This window comes from Lycorma delicatula, chromosome 3 (genome assembly GCF_047948215.1).
Source record: "Lycorma delicatula isolate Av1 chromosome 3, ASM4794821v1, whole genome shotgun sequence".
Classification (NCBI taxonomy): Eukaryota; Metazoa; Arthropoda; class Insecta; order Hemiptera; family Fulgoridae; genus Lycorma; species Lycorma delicatula.
Window position 1 is genome coordinate 94032788 of NC_134457.1, and position 23036 is coordinate 94055823.

A 23036-nucleotide genomic window follows, 5' to 3' on the forward strand; every position below is an offset into this window, starting at 1 on the left:
ATATGTCTTGCAAATTTTTCTGGACATTTCCGATGCTTTTAATAACCTGTGGTGGCCTTCTGCTATTTACCAATTGCATATAAGAGCATGTACTGTTAGCGAATTGCAACAACTATTGCACAGCTATTTCAGTTATCGCAATGTGTTGCTCCATGAGGGCAACCATGAGGTTGGTATGACACTGTCTACGGTTGTGTTGGGTGCTTTGTTGTGGGTGGTAAGTTTGATTCTCTTCTAATGCTGAAGTTGTCCAGCGGGTGGCATATGCCAATGATGGACTACTGCTGGTTGAGGGATGTTCCTGGAATGAGGTTGAGCTCAGAGCCACTCATGTGTGCAGGATGTTGGAGCTGTGGGGTCATCAACAGAAGATGACGTTCAGGCCAGATAAGATCACTATAATGCTCCTCAAAGGCCAACATACTAAATACGTTCAGGCTCAGAAGTACCTCAGGGTGTACTTAAATGAGAAGTTGCAATTCAAGAGGTACCTTCAATACATCACAGAGAAGGCCAGTAAAGCCTTCTTTGGAATTCATCACATGTGGTCAATCCTGATTGGTATCTTAATTTTAGGACCATAAGCATCCTGTACAAAGGTGTGTGTGAAGCTATTATGCTATATGCAGCACCTGTTTGAGCGGGGAGGCTAAAATTTCAAAGTTATTGGAATATTTTAGCATGCGCCTAACAACTTATGTTACTCACTGTAACAGGTGATTACCAAACGACTTTACAAGAGGCAATCTTGGTGATTGTGGGTGTGAAACCGATTGATAATCTTGTGATAGTAAGGCAGGAATGTTATGCTGCTAGGATGTTGGGTGAGTTGACTTCTGTAAAGATCCAGGAAATCAAGCAGTATGGATATAATGTATGGCAAGCAAAATGGGATTAGACAGAAGATGGGTGGTATAAGCATGATATTTTCCTGGATATTAGATACTTGTAGCGCACCTTCTGGATTTCCCTGAATAAGTATGTTATACAGTTTCTTTCAGGACACGGTGCTTTTAGGGGCAAACTGATGCGATTTGGCTTGGTGGATGCAGGTTTATGTCTGCAGTGCAGGGTTCTGGATAATGCTTTACATGTATTGTATGAGTGCACAAAATATGATGAAAAGCATACTGAGGTAATTTGTAATCTCAACATTCTTGTGTTGGCACTGGATATACAGCAGAATTGGAGTAACCAGGCTGAATGGTCAATAATTGAGGAATTTATGATTTAATTTGCAAAAGAAAGGATAGCAAAAGGATATAGAGTCCTGACTGGGGTTCCCTTGTTTCTACTGTTTTCTCATTTCTTTGTTACTTTGTTGGTTTTTATGTTAGTTATTGTATTGAGGTTTTGTTTAATGTTTCACTTTTATGTTTTTCACTTGTTGGTTGATTTGAGTTGTGAGTCGAACTAAGTTTTACCTGCTTGAGTAGGTGATTTCAGTTCCTTCATTCAATGTTTAGGAATTCAGTCTTGTTTACGACTATATTTGAGATGTGTTTTGTCACTAAGAGTTCATCTTTGTCAGTAGTAAACTGATGGGAATGTCGCTTGCAGTATTTGCATTGGTGGCACCTTGGTGAGGCAAGACTGTAATATGTCAACCACTGGGGTTTCTGAAGATGACCTCTGGTAAAGCCCAACAGGGCTAGGTATAGAGGGGGTGGTATGGCAACCGGAAACGTCACACGGTGGCTATTTTCCCCTATGGGATCAGGATGTCACCTAAAACTCTAAACCATATATTACAACAGGGTTATAATGACTCATGAAAATTAGCTGTTATACCTCACTGGTAATTTTTTAATCCATAATGTACTTCTACTGCTTCAGTAACATCTTCCTGCCATTTCCAGGTTTTATCTTGTTATAACAAAAACATACGCTCTTCACAAGCATATTATTACAAAACAACATAAAATTGGATGACAAAGGATTTGCTGTATAGATACTATTCAAAATGTTTTTTTTTTTTTTTTTGTTTTTTTTTGTTTAAATTAGTAATGTTGCTACTAGTCCTTTTTCTTATTTAAGGCGTAACTGATATTATTAGAAATATTACAAAATTAATTTAATTTCAAATCTCAGAAATCTAAAATATTCACAATTAAGGCCAACAATTTTTTTTTACCTAATGTTACAGAGTTAATGGTCATTGGCACTGATAACCTACCATAATGTAAATTTATGGAAAAATACCCAACAAAAAACACTATTATTAAATATTAAATTTTGTAGAATAGTTTCATAATATTTATCATATCAGCATTAAACAAAATTTGTAAATTCAGCAGAATAAATAAATCAAGTTATTTTCAAAACATTTAAAAATATTAAATTCATACAAAAATTAAAGCTTCAAAATAAATCACTTATTAATAGCTTCCACACAGTCAAGCAAGTGTAATTTTTTATAATATTTATCCCTGCAAGTTAAAAACAATATGATAATTAAATTAAACATTGTAATCGAATTACTTCAAGTTACATTACTACATTAATTTAATTAAGTTACATACAGTAATCAATACAAAACAAATTTTCATTTCATTTGTATGAAAATTTCAAAATAATTTAATTCTTTAGTAGAGTTCACTTCCATAATTGAACTAAAAGGAACCATTTAAATGCTGAAGTTCATGATAACAAAATACTTCTATAACAGTGTTTACAATAATTTAAACAGAAATAACTTCATTATGTAAGTAGAAAAAATTTAAGTGAGATCTATAGAATGAACAGAAAAAACTAAATTCAAGGAAAATACATTTCAGGTAAAATTTAACAAAAGGAAGATTTTTAAATAATTATCTATGATAATCAGGATCACAGAGAAACGTTTATAATTATATATTAATTAAATAAAGGTTAAACCAAGAAGCTGGATAATCTGAAGCTAGTACTGAAATTAAAGATAATTACAAAAACCCGAGACTGCAGTAATAGTTCCTATTAACAAGAATTTATAACAGAGAATATGGAAATCATAAAAGCATATCAGTTCTCAGCATTTAAGAGTCCAGAACTTTGGAAGAAAAACTGAGGAAATAAGTATAACATCACTTCATGAACTCAATGTCAGTTTTGGCTCTATCATAGTAAATAAAGACAATATCTTTATTTTGATTGAGAATAAAAAAAAAACCTAGAATTTGGAAGCAATAATCATTTTGTATTTTTTTATAACTCAAAACGGGCCTCTGATCAAATGCCCTGGATGACATATCTTAGGAAGAAAGGTAGGACAACAGTTTATTAGAACTAGAATGGAAAAATAACAAAAATAAATCTATGAAGTCTACTTTTTGAACCACTTTAACATTTTATTAATTCAGGAAACAATATTTCCGAAAAAAACTCACGTCGGCTCAAATCATGCAAAAATGAACCACAATGAACTAAAAAATGAAATAGTCATCAATTTTTATAAAATGAGCTGTTCTGAAATTTAAAAAAAATATGGCAGCTTTACAAAAGGATGTACTGCCACTATGTATTTTATTGATTGATATTTTAAGGATTGCTAAGGGATGCAACAGGCTTAGACCAAATAACTGAAAATGAAATGACTAATGTTGTTCTTATTGTCAATTCAGAAAACCATCTCCAACCACAATATTTCAATTTGGAATTAAAAACAAGAAAAAATAAAACAACAATAAGCCATAGTAATGAGTAGGGAGAATACTGGCCATGGTATCACAATAATTAATAAACTTTTAAAGCAAGTGGAAAGTTCCAATATTTGGGTGCTATTTGCACCGAAAACACTATATGAAAAACCAACTATCAAATCTTGGCTACTAGTAAGTAGCTTTTAGTGGGAAATTAATAGGAAATTTCTTGGAAAAATAAAACTAAATAAGAAAACAATGTTAGTTGTATTATTTGTTCCCATACTCACCTATAGTTGCAAATCTTGAAAATTAAAAACAAACTTAAAGGCTAGAAGCTTAGTTTTCTAAGGAAAATATAGAACTAAATTAAAAGCAAAAAAATCAAAAACTTAAACTAAAATTAATGAATAACCTGAATATGCAACTTCAAAAAATAAATAGATGACTTTAAGTTAAAATTATTTGGATATTTGATCAGGATGAACAATGGTAGGCTAAAATAAAAATTAATGGTGGGAAGGTGGTCAAAAGGAAGGGAGGAGGACAATGTATGTAATAAGAACGGAAAGAACAAACTTCCACAATACTACAGAAAGGGTGAAGAATAGAATATGATGGTGACTTCTTTGCAAGACTTTCCCCCAGTTGGTATAGAAGGTCTAAATAAATAAACTATACCAATAATAGAATGCAAATGAGCAAAATCTAAGCTTAAGAGGGTAAATATTATTAAGAATTTCAATTTATTACACTCTTAGCATTAAATTACAAAAAATCTACAAAATAATTTTAAGAAATTCTCACTATTTAAGTAATTTCTTAAATAGTTCCTAATTTTTTAACCTTAATTTCCACAAATTCCAATAATATAACTAATTTAGTTCTCCAAGGTCAGTTTTTATACACTCCTTTCATCTAATATTTTGTCTGGTTAATCTCAATTATTCAAGTTCCATTTACATTACTGTCTTAACTTCAATGATTTGCAATTCCTCTCTGAACATCCCAAAATAAAAAGATTCTTCTAAATACAAGACATGCTTTTTTATGCAAGTACCATTTTGATATAAAAAAATAAGAAGCATATATTTTTTTTAAATTTATATTCACCTTAAAGCCTGGATCTTAATCTGCAATTCTACATAATTTCCACCTACATTATGGCACTTGTCACATCATGTAATCAGCTTCTTCAATCCAGCTTCATAGAAAAAATCTCCCACCTGAGAAGATAAACACTACTGAATGGTTGTTTTGATGTAATCATCATCATTGTGGTATAGACCACCGAGGTGTTACTTTAAATGCAGGAAAAAGTGGTAGTCACTGAATGCCAGGATATGATTGTACATTGGGCGATTAATTTGTTTCCAGCCATATAACATGATGATATTTTAGGTGCAATAAGCCATGTGTAGCCTAGCATGGTCATGAAGAAACATGATTCCTGTACTGAGTCTTCTGTTTTCGATTGCATGACAGTTTAGTCAAGGTCTCATAATTTGTCTCAACAGTTATTGTTTCACCCCAAGGTAAAAAAGATCAAACAGCAACAACACTTGTCTATCCCAAAATATTGTGCATATGGTTTTCCGGGTCGACATTGTTTGCTTGAACTTCAGTTTCTTGGAAGACCTTGAGTAGAGTGTCTCCTGTCTCCATTCTATGGACTGTTGTTTTGATTCTGGTGTAATGTGAGACATCCTTGTCTTGTCGCCAGTAAAAATTCAGCTTAAAAACAGATCGCCTTTATTGCTGTATCTTGTGAGAAAATTCAAAGCACTGGGTAAATGTTTGTTTTTGTGCAACTCAGTCAGCATTTTCGGTATCCAGCATGAACACAACTTCCAATAATTTAAGCATGCTGACACAGTTTCACAAAGAACAGTTCCTTAAATTAAAGAGAATTCATTACACAGTAATGAAATCATAATCTTCATGACTTTTATTAACTCACTGTACCAGGTCATAAGAAATGACAGATGTCTGCCCACTCTAAGCCAATCATGTACGTTTGTACAACCAGTACAAACCCTTGGCTTGTAAGCCAAGGGCATCTTTAAATGCCCTAATCCATTTTCTTACTATTCCATCAGATATACCGTTATTCACTTCACTAATCTGTCAATGAATTTTGGTCACTTTTGAATCTCTTACATTTAAGTAACGAATTACAGTACATATTTCACAGTAACACCGTCTATAGTCAAAGGCATTTTAAACATGTACAGGAAAATCTAACTTAAAACAAATTAATTAATATATATATATATATATATATATATATAATGACACGTTCTGACACAAAAGTAAAAAAAAAATATAAACAAAGATTAAGAAAATATAACACAAATATAACACTAACTATCACATAATGGCGTCTGTAGCAAGCCAATTGATGTAGTGATGTAGTCATGTGTGAAACAGCAATAACTGCACTGCAGCAGAAATATATCAAACTGTACTTACTTAAAAACTATATTTCATATTTAGATTTTTAATATTTGAAAATTATTTTACAGTTAGCAGTAAATGGAAAATAGTATTAAATAATGGAAATAAAGCTTGTTATGTTATTAAATAAGTAATTTTATTGAACTTGACTAGCTCCCAAATGAAACTTTTGGGAGTATAATTATTAAAGTAAATACCAGGTGCTACAAATATTTGGTTTGGAAAACATAAATAACTAAATAACGCTTTATATTTAAAATCAGTTAGATTTTAACAATATTAACATAATGATTTTTCTACAAATAAATAGCTGTCCAAGATAATACTACCTCATACCTGTAACAATAATTCTAGCTGGTTTACTAATGCGAGGTTCTCCAGTAATTTTATTGATTGTTTGGCAATAAAATCGTGCATAAGAATCATCTAATGAAGCATCACGAATATGCAAGGTGCTTGAAGTTATCACATATTTACCACCAGAATGAAGGACTGAACGACCTAATATAGGATCATCTCTTAACCATGCCAAACTTCTCTGTGATGAACTTCTTGCATTACACCGCAATAATGCTACATTACCAGCCCAAACAGACACATCATCAACTTGTAACATCATGTTACTCTGCATATCTGTAAAAAATAAATACATTTTTAAAAATCAAACTTAAAAAAGATTAATTAATATATATTCATATAAAATGACACACTCTGACAGAAAAATAAAAAATATACGCAATGATTAAGAAAACAAAATATAGCAAATTAACATGCATAAACAAAGACTAAGAGGTAATACTTTAATTAAAAAATTCTGGATACACTACTATGTTACTATCTTCAATAACTAAGGTACTACCTTAAGGTGTTCTGAAAGCAAAGTTCTGAAGGTTGACTATCAGACAATAAACAAAACCAACCAATTCATTACACACAGAACACAACTGCCAAAAAAACACAATGCTCATGGAATACATAAATTGAACTATTCAAATTGCATAACGTTCTTCAATTGGTTAAATGGAATGCAGTTTTTAACAGGTTCAATGAACATTTACAAGTCTTACACAGCATCATAGTCAATATAATACTATCCACTTCATAGACACAAGTTACAAATCCACCAACACTAATAACAACCTTAATTATTCTACATATGTACAAAACAAGACTATATCTTAACAGGCTTGACCATTACAAAATATAACACACAATACATAAGAACCATAAACTAGATAAATGAGGCAATCCAAATCTTATCAACTTACTGATCACATTTTAAATACATGTAAGCTTAATTAAAAAAAAAAAAAAAGCCACCAGCAGTACACCAAATGACACCAACATGTAAATAGTCACAAGCAGCACAAGTCATGAAGGATAAGTTGCAAAGACCAATAAAAATATTTTGAAATATTTTTGCAAGACCCTAGTTTTAAGAAGGGATACTCTAATTTTATTAATGAATATATAAACTTAGGTCATATGTCTGAACTTAATTCAAAGGATTTATTGATACCTGACTCAGAAGATTTTTATCTACCTCATCACGCTGTTTTCAAGGAAACAAGCTTAACAACCAAACTAAGAGTTGTGTTTGACGGCTCAGCCAAATCCAGCAATGGTCTACTTCTAAAAGATACACTAATGATAGGACCTACTGTCCAACAAGACTTATTTTCAATAATTTTAAGATTTAGAGTCCATAATTATGTTATCACATATGATATCACAAAAATGTACAGACAGATTCTAGTTACTCAGAAGGACAGTAATTTGCAAAGAATACTGTGGCGTGAAAACCCTGAACAAGACTTAAAGCATTATGCCTTAAGAACAGTAACTTATGGTACAACTAGTGCCTCATTTTTAGCTACTCGTTGTTTAGTTCAAATTGCCAATGACAATAACGATCAATTTCCTAATGCCTGCAGAGCCATATTAAATGATTTTTATGTTGATGACCTTATTACAGGAGCTGATAGTGTACATGAAATTAAGCAGTTAAAAACTGATGTATGTAACTTATTAAAACAGTATGGCTTTCCACTTCAAAAGTGGTTCTCCAACTGTCAAAATATTTTCTCCACTGATGATACTGTACTATTAAATACACCTATATCATTAAATAAAAATGAAAACATACGTACTTTAGGTATATTATGGAATAATTACTTAGATAAATTAACTTATGAAGTCAATCAAAGGGAAGTTAAAATATTCACTAAAAGACATATTTTATCAATTATTTCTGGTATCTATGATCCATTAGGTCTTATTGGACCCATTATATTTTTATGCAAACACTTTATGCAAAGCCTTTGTCTAGTCAAGTGCAATTGGGATGATACTTTACCCGATAATTTACTATCGCAGTTGCAAATTTTATACAATCAATTAAGTTTAGTTAGTTTTATAAATGTTGACAGATGTGTAAAGTTAAACACTGATAGTAGCATCAAATCCTTTCAACTCCATGGATTTGCAGATGCATCTCTTAAGGGTTTCGGATGTTGTATATATGTTAGAATTACTTACTGTAATGATAAAGTTTCATGTAATTTATTGTGTTCCAAATCAAGAGTTGCCCCTTTAAAACAAATGACTCTTCCAAGACTTGAACTCTGTGCTTGTTTGCTCTTATCACGTTTACTTTATCAAGTTACAATAGCTTTAAATGAAAGAATCAATGAAATTCATTTATATTCTGATTCCATGATTGCGCTCCATTGGATTCATAGTCAATCCACCAATTGGAAGGTGTTTGTAGCCAATCAAGTTTCAGAAATTCAACAGTTGACTATTAATGCGAAGTGGCATCATATTGAATCATCTTCGAATCCTGCCGATATACTCTCTCGGGGATGTCTTCCAGAAAAATTAATTAATTTCATATTATGGTTTTGCAAGATTCTTTCTGTTCGTCAACTAATCATCACTTTAATTCTACTGAAACAAAGGTTGATCCTCAATGCCTTTTTGAAAAACGTCAACTGTTCAAGTATCTCTTTTGACCTCTAATATTACTGATTATACTGAGAAATACTCATCGCTTCTAAACTAATTCGTGTGTTTACTTATTGTTTTAGATTCATTCAAAATATTAAGCATAAGTCTACTAACGATAGAAAATTTGATGCATTGTCTTCAAATGAATTAGAATTCACTCTTGAATTTTTCATTCATCAATCTCAGTTAGCATATTTTAAATCTGAAATGAATGATCTTCAAAACCAACGTTTCATTTCGAAACAAAGCAAACTCAGTTCGCTAGATCCATTTTTAGACTATAAAGGTTTACTTCATGAAGGAGGTAGACTGGAACATTCTAATTTGTCTTTCGATAAAAAACATCAATTAATACTACCATCCTCATGCAAACATAACAAGGTTAATCATCTACAGTGAACATTTACGTCTTTTACATGCTGGACTCCAATTAACTCACAGTTCTCTTCATCAAAGATTTTGGATTGTGAATGCAAAAATAGCTATTCGTTCTATAGTTAAGAAATGCCTAAAATGTTTTCGTTTTAATGCTGATAATCAATCTCAGCAACTTGGTCAATTACCCTCTTCTAGAATCACGCCTTCGCAAGCCTTTTCTAGTTGCGCTATTGACTATGGTGGTCAATAGCGCACTATTGACCACCATATTATGATTATACCTATGATGATTATGATATACCTATTATGATGATACCTATTATGATTCGCCATGGCGGGCAGAAATCTAAAATTCTTTCAAAGGCCTATATTGCGCTTTTTATTGGCTTAGTTACTAAGGCTATTCATTTAGAACTTGTTTCAGATTTAACAACTGAATCCTTCATTGACGATTTATTGCTCGCAGGGGTATTTGTAATCAAAAGTATTCAGATAATGCTACCAACTTTTGTTGTGCTAGGAACACTCTTTATGAATTGTTTCAATTTTTTAAAACAAAGGACTTCAATTCGGCTATTCAATCTTTCTCAAATTCTCAAAATTTCAAATGGTCATTTATTCCCCCTTCCATGCCCCACTTTGGTGGCTTGTGGGAAAGCAGAATCAAGACTGTTAAATTTCATCTTCACCGTGTCGTTGGACAAACCATTCTCTTACCTTCGAGGAATTTTATACAATTTTAACTCAAATCGAAGCATGTCTTAATTCTCGCCCACTTTTTGCTATTTCTAATGACCCTAAAGATCCTGAACCGCTTACTCCTGGCCATTTCTTAATCGGTTCTCCTCTTACTTCATTTCCTGACCCAGACTTTTCCGAAATTCCAGAAAATCGTTTAGGTAGGTGGCAATTATTGCAGAAATTTATTCAAGTTATTTGGAAAAGATGGTCTAAAGGTTATTTACATCAACTGCAACAAAACAATAAATGGCTTTTTCCTAACAGAAATCTGTGTGAGGGCGATTTAGTTTTAATTTGTGATGACAATACTTCTCCATTATTTTGGAAATCTGGAATTGTTACTCATCCTTTCATGGGTTCTGATAATTTAGTTGACAGAGTTGAGTTGAGTTGAGTTGTTTACTCAATTTAGTTGAGTAGAGTTGTTGACATTTGTACATCAAATGGTGTATTTCGTAGACCAATACATAAATTGTGTCTGCTACCCTTATCAGATAATTAATTAAGATGTTAAGTTTTTATTCAATGTTATTTTTATATGTATTCATGTTGTTATACTTATTACTTATGTATATCTTAAGTGTTATGATACTACCTAATATTTGTATTATTTGTCAGTTATGTTTTGTTCAAAATTGTATAATATTTGCATTACATTACATTATATTACATTACAAAAAATTTCATTATATTTTAATTATCTATGTTTATATTCAATATCAATAGTTTATATTCAAAATCTGCCGATTTTGGTGAGCAGTAATGTTAAGTTTTTATATCATATTTTGTTTACATTTAAAAATATTGTAATGGCAGTTTTAATTGTCATAATTCTTTTTCTCGCCGCTCAGCTGACTCTATTGTAGACAAGACGTGATATGTAATAGTACGGTTACACATAACGTATTCATCTATTCAATTCATTACATTAATACTACTCAATATATTCAATGTGTTATTATTAAACTAAAATGCAATTACGATAAATAAAATTACCAAAATTCAATCAAAAATGTTTCAATAAAAAATGTATTCAATCAATAAATAATGCATAAACTTAATACATATTCATCTATAATCATTCAAACTTCAAATAATCAACAACAGTGATGGACTGTTAACATGGATACATCCATGTATGTGATAATAAGAGAAAAAAAATTTACTATTGCAAAATTTTTAATTTATTTACTGAAAAATAAAGGTAGGAAATGCATATAGTTTATCATCAATTTCATCCTCCTCACTATAGAGTGTAATAGCTCCTAGTAGTAGTTTGTGCTCTAAAGTAGAAAACCCTTTACTTTTCTTTCTTGATGCAAACAAAATGGTGGAATGTTTATGTTAAATTGACCATACAAACTAATAGAAATGAAAAAATAAATTATTATACACTTTTGGTCATGGAAGCATTTGTTATTTTTTCTTATCTAATTGGTTTGTTATAGATTATTTCTTCACTTTCTACATTAAAACATACTACCTAGTTAGTTAAAAAATTATAATTTTAAGACAACATAAACTAATAAAAACGTTCCACAAAAATTATTTGTGTAATGTATCTATAATTGAATGATTTAAATATTAAAATAAACATTATCTAATCATATGAATATTTTTACATCGATTTGATGATCTGTCACCTATATGGTGTGATGAATTAGCCTTTGGATGCATCAAGAGGCAACATTCATATATTGAACAATACTCTAAGAAAATGACAAACATGTCAGCAGCTGGTACGATATAGCCACATATGTTGCTCTAGGAAAATGATTACTACATTTTAAATTATTTCCAACTCCCCTCATATATACATTGATAAATCTTTCGCATTGAAAGCAATCACAGATTTTTTATACTGAAGTTTTATCACCCACAAGGCAAATTTATCATGAACACTAAATTAATCTGAAGAAGCAGTAATCTAAACTGGTATGTTCAACCCTTTTTTTTCTCTCATTATTACAATTGGGGGAAAATATATATTGTAGTTGTGTTGTTACGTTTTAACAACGCAGATCAACATTTATTAAAAATTATTATTAATAAAAAAGTGAATCTTTTTTTAAAATAAAACATTTACAACAAATTTAGTACTAAATCTTCTTACCATTACATTTAAATACAATCACTATTATCTATTAAACTAAGTTAAGCACAATAGTAAAGTAAAATAATAAAATATAATGAAAAAAATTTACCTAGATTGATTAAATTATTTTTATTTTTTTTACTTTTTTGTTTTTCAGTAGCCAAGCTGAGGCCCTGGTGAGTTATCAATTACACAATAAATAATAAGAAAAATATCACACAAAGTAATATAATGTATGTAGAATGTAAACAATTAAACAAAGATTAAAAAAAAAATTATAACGTAAAAAAAAATTATAACGTATTATAAAAATTATACGTGTAATTTAATAGATTCATGTATATACAAATTAATCATGATTAAAAGATTCCTACAAAGAAATCAATGTAAAGCTGTTTTCCCATAATTAAATACTTAAGAAGACCTTATTTAAATTTTGTAAAGTTCAGAAGAAATCTTTAAACTCTTGGCAAGTGATTACAGTAATGAAATGAATACTAACATAATAAGATGAATTTTCATACTGACATAACAGGTTCTATGTTTGCAACAGTAGTTGTATAATTATTGTACTAAAATAGTTAGGTTGCACATATTTAAATATAGATTGATGTCTTTACAGAAAAAGTAAGAAGACAGAACAAAATTTATGGTATATTGTGTCGTTTAAAAACCGGTTACAAGAGGAATGAAAGGGAAGATTTAACATAGTTTGATATTTTTTTTTTTTTTAAAGAAAAGATTTTTGCTAACATTACTTAATAATGAATACATTAACATTACTGCCTCCTGAAGATATTATAAGTTACAAAATATAAGCTTAATATAACATACTATGAGTGTAATTATTTTGCTGAAATTAATATTTTTTTAAGATTCAAATTACTTGGTTTGTATTATTAAAAATTAAAACATAAATGATATATTTAGAATGGTAAGGTTATTAAAATTAAGAAGTATAAAATGTACCTTTTACAATTTAATCCTTTCTGATTTCTAAACATTACAGAGTAGTCAACTTTTAAACCAAGAAATTAGGTATGATTATCAAATTAATTCTGAGGTAAGAATAACCCACTTCTATATTTCTCCAATAATTACTGTGAAAATTAGTCGCAAATGTATTTCACTACTATTGAGATGTATCAGGTTATTTTCAAACCATTAACTCATCTGTCCAAGATCTTATTCCAGATCATCTACCATGACTGCTTCTTAAAAAACTAATAAATCTCTTTACCTATATACATAAAAAACTTTCTATTTATGTAAGAAACCATTCCATTAAGATATAATAAAATCAATACACGTCACTATACATACAGTACTATTTAGAGTTTAGACAGTACTATTTTGAGTTTTATTATCTCAAAATTACTTTATATTTCTAAAACTGAATGAGATTCTGCAACATATAGGTATGATTTTTAATAAAAATATAATCTAAACAAAATTTCAAACTATGTAGCAGAATCAAAAGTAATGAATAATATTAGTTACAAATAATAATGGCATGCCCAACAACCACCACATCCATCCTCTTTCTAAGACAACTTGTCTTTGTGTTTTTGTAAAATACAAGTTACACAATTTTTATACATATAAAATATATATATTCTATGCCAATTGGTAAGTTGAACTAAGTTACAGAAACTACGCGAAGGGAAATTGACATTTAGTTGGGATACCTCCCTACATTCCAGCCTAGAAGTAGGAGAAATTGGTTAGAAGTATGAAGAGAATAATAATTGATAAGTATATAGTTTTAAAGACGGTGTTATTACACTTATCTAATAATTTCGATCTTTGATAGCTAACATCATCTGAATATTCCAGAATAAATCAACAATATATGATTATAATTATTGTGGTTTTTTTGATAAATATAGTAATTTATTTTTAAAATATTATAAGTGAAATATTTTTAAGTTTATCACAAATCAAAAAACCTAAAATATAAATGTGAAAGTTTGTCTGTTTGTTTGCAACAGCATCATGCAAGAACCAACTGATCCATTGTTTTTAAATTTTCATGATACATTCATGTTATCCCAGAGAAGGTTTTAAGGCATAGATCGAGGTCCTAGCCCCCTTAGGGGTAAAGAAATTAAAAATATTCATTAAAGAAACAAAAATTAATCTTTTTACTTCATTATATTTCCACCACCATGGCAACAGAATATAATGACGTAAAATGATTAATTTTTTTTCTAATGAATTTCTATAAGTATTCAATATTTTCACAACCGTGAGGATAACAATCACATCAAGGGTCCACACTGTGGTTAGATGGTCGAGCAAATGAAACGAGCCCTGAATGACTAGTAAATAATATTAATAACTTATTTAAATTAATTAAATTTTAAATAAAATTTCATTTTTTATGAAATAAATTATATTAATGCCCTAACCATTACACTCATTCCTTAGAGTATCAAAATATATAAGTGTTTTTGGTCTCTTCTCTTTTTCTTCTACCTGTGATCAAGAAATCCTCAACAATCGCTATTCTTTTCTTTCATTTTTCTATTTACTGCTTTCACAATTTGAATGTAATAAAATGTTTAAAAGTCGGGGGAATCCTGTTTCACACAATATCTATTCTGAATTATGTACTCTATTGATTACTACTTAGCTTTCATATTGGTATCCACGTTTTAACTTAAATTTAATGAATTTCTTCTTAAAAATGTTTTAACTGAATTATGTAAATTGAATAAATAATATAGCATAAAGATAAAAGTAAATTTTCAAAAGCTAGGTATAAGATTAACAGCTAATTGAAACATTTTTGTCATGTTAATAAAAGAAATAATTTTCTTTCATTTTATTTTTCAACTTTGCATTAAAGTATAATCTTATTCAATATAGCAAATAAATAAATAGTCATTATGGAAGCAGGTTTACTTCATTAGGAACGCCTGACAGCATTTAGATTATTTCAAAATCACTAATTAACAGAGTATACTAATTAGTAACTCTGTATGGTAAAATTAAAGAGAAGATTTGATTTCACTTGACTCTTCATCATATTAATTAGCTGAGAAGTTGAACTGAAGTATCAAATCTCTTGAAATAACATTTTCTTATAAAATTATTAAAATCTTTATAGACAATATTTATGCACTGTCGCACACACAATTTTATAAAGAATGCTAATTTATTTTGTAATACATTTTATATTTACTTTCAAAATATCATGAATGTTATATAATTATCACAGATAATTATTCTAAAAACAAGTAGTTCATAAATAAAAAACTGCTGTCAAACAGTGTTAATGAATTTATTATTTTCTCTAATTTATTTATTTATACTTATTTTCATAGGCTGTAATAGTTATAATATTGGATTTGACTAAATAAAAAGAAAAACATATGATAATTTCTATTATCATCAGTAATTTTATGAATTCTCTATTACTTTGTATGTTGTAACAGCCTTAACAAACTTTTCACACCTAAATTAACAAAAACTTATTAGTCTATCATGAAAAATGTTTATTTTCCTTAGCATTATTTTTAATATACAATTTAATGAACCCTGAATATGATAACCTTGGAGCATTAACCAACCCGTTATTATTTTTACAAAACAGGGCAGATGTAGTGGCCATTTGGACACATTATTGCATTCCCCATTTCTTCCATGTAGGCCTATCCATTGCTGAGCGAGTTAGTGTGGCATTGACAGCCCGATTGAGTGTGCTGGTGTACTGATTTAAATCATCAGTTGTAAATATTACAACTGGTTGGGTTCCACAGTAAATTGTTTTCTTGTCATGATAAATATTACAAGCGGTAAATTTTTATAGAATTTGTCTTACTTATAGTGACTTATTTGGACATAGTTAAAAATTTACAAAAGTAAAAATGGCTGAAACAGAACTAAGTTGTGATCATATAAGAAATTTGTTACTGGAACAGTCTGAGGATGTCCTGAATGATCAAAGAAGTAACAAAGAAGGTAATGAAGAAGTAGATAATGTTGAACTTACTGATGGCACAGACACTGATCCTGAGTGGGTTCCAAATTATAACAAATGATTTGAAATGACAAATGTGAATTCAATAATGATTAAAAATATAATCATAAGAAATGAAAGCATAGATATTATAAAAACTTTGGCAATGAAGAAAATTTGTCTGAATTACCATCTGTTACCATTTCTAAAGCTCAAGCTTCTGACAAGAAGATACCGTGATATGAACACCTTCCCACAGAAGGTGTTCATACCTGAACACCTGAATATACCCTGACCCCAGAGGTGCTGGTCTCAAACAGTTCGTTGAAGCCAGGAACCTCTACTTGATTAACAATGTAGAACAATCTCCAACTTTCTCTTCCGAACTGGGGAAGTTACATCGGCGTCACTTTCGTGATGGGTGACTTGCTACAAAGTACAAGTAATTGGACTGTCTGGCCCGAGGCCAGTGTGAGCGATCATAGGCTTATAACATAGAGAACGTTTACGGAGGCGGTCTAAGAGCTCCAGATTTGGGTTGCTATAACCTAAGGCAAGTTGCGGAAATGGCTCTAGGGTAGCATTGAGGTGAACCGTTTTCTAAATCGAAGCCAGCATGGCTTCACAAAAGGGGTTCGCACTTGAGGATTGCATCTTAAATGCTCTTGCCAAGGTGGAAAGGACCGACTGTATGTTTTGGCAATTTTTATAAACATACAGGGGCAGTATTTCCTTCCTTGTGCTGGAGTTTTGTCCTCTTTGAGTTGGAACACCGAAATGTTCCTGTAGCCCTGTAGGCCGTGGTACGTGACTATTTGTCTAACCGCACACCTCTGTCTAAGGATTTTTCCACACCAAGTTGTGGAAAAATCCATTACCAGGGGAAGCCCACAGGGTTCTGTTCTCGGTCCCCTGCTGTGGAACCTGGTATTCGATGGAGTTCTGAGACTGACATTTCCAGAAGAGGTCACGACCCAGGCTTTCGCCAATGACTGCCTCCTTTTAGTTTGTGGTAATTCATAATCACAGCTAGAAGACCAGGCGCAGGCGGTGTTGTCAACTGCAGAGGGTTGGATGGATATCCAAAATTTAAAGATTTCTGTGCCCAAGATGAAGTTTATGCTTCTCAAGGGTGCAGAAACATTATCACACAGTCGTAACCCCCATATTAAATATAGAGGCTGTGTAATCAACCGAGTTAGAATTCATAAGAACCTAGGTGTTTTGTTTGATAAAAAGTTACTGTTAAGCAACCAAATTAGGCAAGTAGCGGTGGACGCCATCTCAGTGATGCAAACTTAGGAGGATTGCTCGGAAGGACTATGGGTTGTCGAGCTGTCAAATGTACAGATGTACCGAGGTGTCTTCAATGCCATGACCTCATATGCAGCGTCTGTTTGTGTACATAAGTTGGATATGAATAGAACACTTCTTCAAAATTTATGGAGCTGCCCAGCACAGAGCCTTAAATGTATGCACTGGTGTTAAAACAACCTTAACAAGCCTACCACTATATTGGGAAAGCTCTCAATATAGTGAGATTTAGTGGTGAAAGTTTGGGCGGCCATGTGGAGATTGCGAAGAGGCTGAGGTATTTGATGTGGTTTCGGGCTGCACCAGTACCAGAGCAGAATGGTGATCACAATGCACTGGATCTAAATTTCGTTCAGTTGCCCATCTCCCGCTTGCAGAAGAGGCTGCAGAGCCTCGCGATGGAAGCATGGCAGTTGGACTGGGACACCATGACTAAGGAAAGATTCTTCACTAAATTTATACAGGATCTGGGGGATGGTATATCTCGAGCTCCTTTTTAAGGGCAATGGGTGCCCGGGTGCTCACCAACCATGTTAATTTAAACCAATATCTGTTTCGGTTCCGCCTAGCAGCTGATGAGCTGTGCATCTGTGGGGAGGTCCAGTCAAATGAACATCTGATGTTTGACTGCCCTGCTCTTGCGGGGAGCAGAGAACAGGCCATCCTGGAACTTAGAGACCAAGGGGAAAATTGGCCACTCACAAGTGGCAAGAGCCGCATTATCGGACTGTGTGGGAGTTCCTTAATACAGTTGCTTTGTTCAACCTACATCAGTAGTTTACCTAAGGGAAATGACTCTTACCACACTGCTGTGTGAAGCTAATCTAGAGATATATATGGCTGACCACCAGCCAATTAAGGCTCCAAGTGCTTTAATATGGTGGATAGGAACTTGCTGGCATTCAGGGATCTAGGCATGGCAGCAAGTTGCTGTCTAAACAAAGTAAATTTTAATTTATGGATGACATATATATTTTTAGTAGTTGACGGGGTATGCCTACCCATTTTAGTAAATACATGACAAGTGAGTGGTTGCGACACGTAAGCCGGTGGTGTATGGCACCGCGCTTAGTCCGCTCATGCTGTTAGGTAAGCTCTAGGAGCAATTTTGGACACTGGTCGCTAAACTGTTTCAACGCTCAGTAGCCGTTTGTGCCACAGACATTCGGTCTTTTGCTTTAGGGTGATTGAATGGGATGATGGTGGGAGAAATGCAAAGCAAACCAAATGGTTTATGTAACAGTAACAATGGATAGCTCAAACAGAAGTGAAGTAAAACTTGTTCCAATTGTTGTAAGATATTTCAGTTTGGAGGAGGGAATTCAAGTTAAACTTTTAGATTTCGATGTAAATATCAGGTGAAACTGCTCAAATTTTGACTCAGTATCTTTTGCAGTGTGTGAAAAAATACAAACTTGAAGAAAAGTTGGTTTTTTATACTGCTGATAACACTAACAGTAATTTTGGTGGTGTGAAGAGAAAGGGGAATGAAAATGTGTTCAGAAAAGTTCAAAGTGATTTAGATAGACCTAATTTAAAAATTGGTAGTTAAGCCCACATGGTACACAATTCAGTACAAACAGCAATTGATTCTCTAACCCTGGACATAGAAGTTACTGTTATAAAAATTGATAAACATTTTCACACATATACCGTAAGAGTAATGAAACTTCTCTGAATTTTTGGAAACAGATTACAAAAAAATATTATCTCTTAGCAGCACAAAGATTCCTTAGTTTGTTACCTGCAATAGAAAGAATTCTTTTCATTTTTGATGGCCTAAAATCATACTTCTTATCTTGTGACAAATGCCCAAAATTATAATTTAATTTTTTGAAAATCTATTAAGGGAACTGTTTTAAAAAATTTTAAATGGTAGTCTAAGGTTATTTAATAATCTAGTTTTTAAATTGGAAGCTAATTCTATTACAGCAACAGAAGCATTTCAGATATATTCTGAATTAAGTCAACTTCAGAAAAGAAAAACCAATAAATTTATACCATCTTCTGCCAAAGAATTGCCATGCACTCTAAAAGAAAATAATGATGTTCAGGAAACAAAAATTCTTTTTAAGCATAGACAATTTTTATAATTCTAGTATCCAATACTTAGAGTTGTGGAGAACCAGTTTTGATAAAGTTAGTAAGTTTCAGTGGATAAATTTAGAAACTGAAATTGCCTGGTCTGATTTAGAAGACAGCGCACAAGTTGTTATTGAAATTATAAAAGATTCCATAAATATTGATGACCTATTTGATGAACATACACTGTTGAACCAGGTAATTCAAAATGAAAGGGTAGGTTGTGATTCAAATTCTGAAAAAAGTACCAGATACTATTGAGGAGAAGTGGAAAGAAATTTTTAAGGTGTTTCAAAAGGCTGATATTTCATGTTGCAATATTTCTAAAATGGTTGAGTTTGCGATGTCATTGCCTGAGACATCTGCTCCAGTTGAGAGAGTGTTTTCAATTACGAGAAACATTTCGTCCGCAGAAAGTGGTAGACTTTCAGTATCTACTTTTAAACATCTGCTAAATATTAAAATTAATTCAGAGCTTTCTTGTTGTGAATTTTATGATGTAATTAAAACAAACAAGCTATTTCTTAAAAAAGTCATATCTAGTGAAAAACATAACTGAAAAAATAAAGTTTAATGTTTTAGTAATTTCTTAAGACTTTTAATTTCAAAAATATGTCCTGGGTTGGACCCAAAAAAATATGGTAAGCCTAGCACTAACCTGGTTTAAGATTAGCTTCTCGTGAAATGATTGTCCCAGTTGGATTAGAAGCAATACATCGGTAAGTAGTAGAATGAATATCTGGACGAAAGTTTTCAGCAGCAAATGGAGGAAAATAAAGGCTTCCATTATGCAACACTTCCCTGAAATAAACAAGATACTTAATTTAATTTAAATGAAACTGGAAATCTTTCAGGATTAAATCTATTTTAAATCATATTAAATTTTTTTTTAGCAGTAACAAGTTCACAATACAGTTTAGCTATATAAAGTTTATAAACACTCTAATTATAATAAAATCATATTAATGAACACAAAATAAGTTGAATTTATTATTCAATGACATTTTAATGGAATTTCCAAGAACTTTAAAACCTGTGACAATAACAGAAATGTAGGAATAATTCTACTACAAAAGGATATATTAATTACCTAAAATATGTATTTGTGTCAGAAAGCTCAATTAATATATAATTGCATTACTTAATTATAATTCTTTTTAAAGTGTAAACATGTTTTGACATTTTTGTATGATATTCAATGAAAATTACTCTTTCTCTAACATATTCTGCAATATAAGTTAAGATTATGCTTCACAATTTTTCATATGCCATAAAACCTATATTTCATATTTCTCCTACACACATGTTACATCAAGCTTATAGTAAATAATAATAATAAATAAGTAAATATGATATTACATAGAAAACATATAAATGATTATACTACATTAATTGAAAATAAAGATATTTCAGGTCTTATTATTTACTAAAAAATAGAATGATTATTAAGATTGTCTTTTTTTTATTTTAGCAATTAGGACCAAATGCTCAATTACAATTAATTATGAAAGAAAAATGACATTTATAGAGAATGAAAAATGCCGTACCTCATGGAGATTCAAACCTAGAATCTTTCAGAAGAAAGGCAGAGTTGTTACCACTCTGCCACAGTGATATGTGTACTTTATAAATTAAAGTGTAGGAATTCCTATAAACATCAATTAATTGCATTTTGCTGATTTCAATTATCAGTATAAATAGTATCCCTTGATATATTGCACCATACTTCACATTTCTTCTTTCAGAATACGAAAACATTTCAATTGTCTGATCTCATTTATTATGAAGCATAAATGATGTTTTAAGCTTCATAAATAAGTAAGTAAACCAGTGACATCATCTTTCATACATATCTACTCAGATACAGAATAATAAATCAGAAATTGTATCTTGAAAATTACTGTTCAAAACTAAACTAAAAGTAGTAAAAACAAAAAAAAAAGTTAATACTTTTGGGAGTAATAGTAATTTTTTGAAAGTTCTCCTAAGAAACAATAGCAATGAATAATATTTTGTTACAAGTTCCTAGCAAAGAATGGAATTAAGCATTTCTTTTCTATTACAAAAATAAAAATTAATACCTTATTTTACAATTATAAAGAAGTTCATATTTCTAACCTTAATATAATATAAAAAATAAATAAATTAAATTTAAATATAAATTAAAAGTACAATATAAAAACTAACCTAAACTCTTTTCAAACATTCTGGAAATAAGTAAATTGAAACAACTTCAAAAAACAGAAACTTTCTAGCGAAGAGATAATTTGTAGTGATTCAAACTAACGAATAAAGGAAATTTATCACAAATATCTAATAATTAGTAGTAATAATCATTTGCCACTCGTAAGAAGGTTCATTCTTGTTTGATAACACAATATAAAAATTATTTTCACTAAACTACGATTAAATAAATTCAACATTACTATTTTCTATTTCTGGCAAGATTCAAAATAAACAAAAGCTTCAATTAGGTTATCACGTAAACGGCATTCATTACAAGAAAAAAGTCTTCAAGACAGTAAAAGCATGCAACAAGTGTGACTTAATGAACAGCTGGACAGAGCTCTCACGATTTCGTAGGCGGTAATTTATTTCACACAAAATGAACTATGCCTTTCAAGATCTTAGAACTCTGTACTTATCTCTAACTGTGGGGATAAATGCCACTGCCACCCTCCTGCGGTCACCTACAATTAGAGTTCAAGCAAAACACAACAACCCCGCAAAATACAAATTAAACTGCAGTCGGCATTTTGGATGCGATGCGCAACCTAAGAATCTAACCTATCCCTTATCCGTTTTACAAGATCTTTATACAGAATTCCTAACAGTGTAAATCTGTTTATTTCTTTTAGTTACGTTTACATATTAACAATGTTAAGGTTGGATATGATTGCAAAAAAATTATACCACCTTTTTTTAACGTAAAACTTTCATAATTGTGTGAACTAAATATAACTGAATAAAAAAATTAATGACAACAACGAATTAAAAGTATAAAATCATAAATAAATACGATTACTAAACGTTCACTAGTACGTATCACGTTCATAATAAATAATCAGACTCCTGTCCGTTCCATCCGATTCTCATAAACTACTCCCCGACATTTTTTTAATTTCTTCGACTTATCAAAAGTTTTGAATTATCTGATCAACAAAACTATATTACAGGATCCACAATAATTTTTATCTGCTCTTTAATATTTTTAAACTTTACAGGTGTTATATTAACGTTAAATATATTTTGTAATTTTAAATTGGGTAACTGATTTTTCAGCAGTTCGACTTATTGAAAATATAAAAACAAATACCATTTCTATCTATCTGTCTTCACCATTTACAAAATTTAAATACTTATCAAATAAATAAACTAT

General features: G+C 30.9%; 2 protein-coding genes across 2 annotated transcripts in view; one reads left to right on the forward strand and one right to left on the reverse strand.

Moving 5' to 3' along the window:
• Positions 1-23036, reverse strand: part of LOC142321172 (cell adhesion molecule Dscam2-like) — a 348909-nt gene that overhangs the window by 94196 nt on the left and 231677 nt on the right. Inside the window, exons 3-4 of the mRNA XM_075359167.1 lie at positions 20316-20458; positions 6411-6707 (exon numbers count right to left, since the gene is read on the reverse strand). Coding sequence (XP_075215282.1) covers positions 6411-6707; positions 20316-20458 — 440 coding nt within the window. The remainder of the gene's footprint in view (positions 1-6410; positions 6708-20315; positions 20459-23036) is intronic.
• LOC142320756 (uncharacterized) lies at positions 7812-10596 on the forward strand. The gene is made up of 3 exons (XM_075358749.1): positions 7812-7961; positions 9861-9929; positions 10186-10596. Exons 1-3 carry the CDS (start codon positions 7812-7814, stop codon positions 10594-10596), a joined length of 630 nt encoding a protein of 209 aa, XP_075214864.1.

Excerpts from the sequence above, each read along its gene's own strand:
- LOC142320756 (XM_075358749.1), top strand. The coding sequence starts at position 7,812 with ATGTACAGACAGATTCTAGTTACTCAGAAGGACAGTAATTTGCAAAGA. Across the intron at positions 7,962-9,860 it reads TTTTAGCTACTCGTTGTTTA|GCTATTCATTTAGAACTTGT; the intron begins GTTCAAATTGCC and ends TTAGTTACTAAG. Across the intron at positions 9,930-10,185 it reads ACGATTTATTGCTCGCAGGG|GAATTTTATACAATTTTAAC; the intron begins GTATTTGTAATC and ends CTTACCTTCGAG.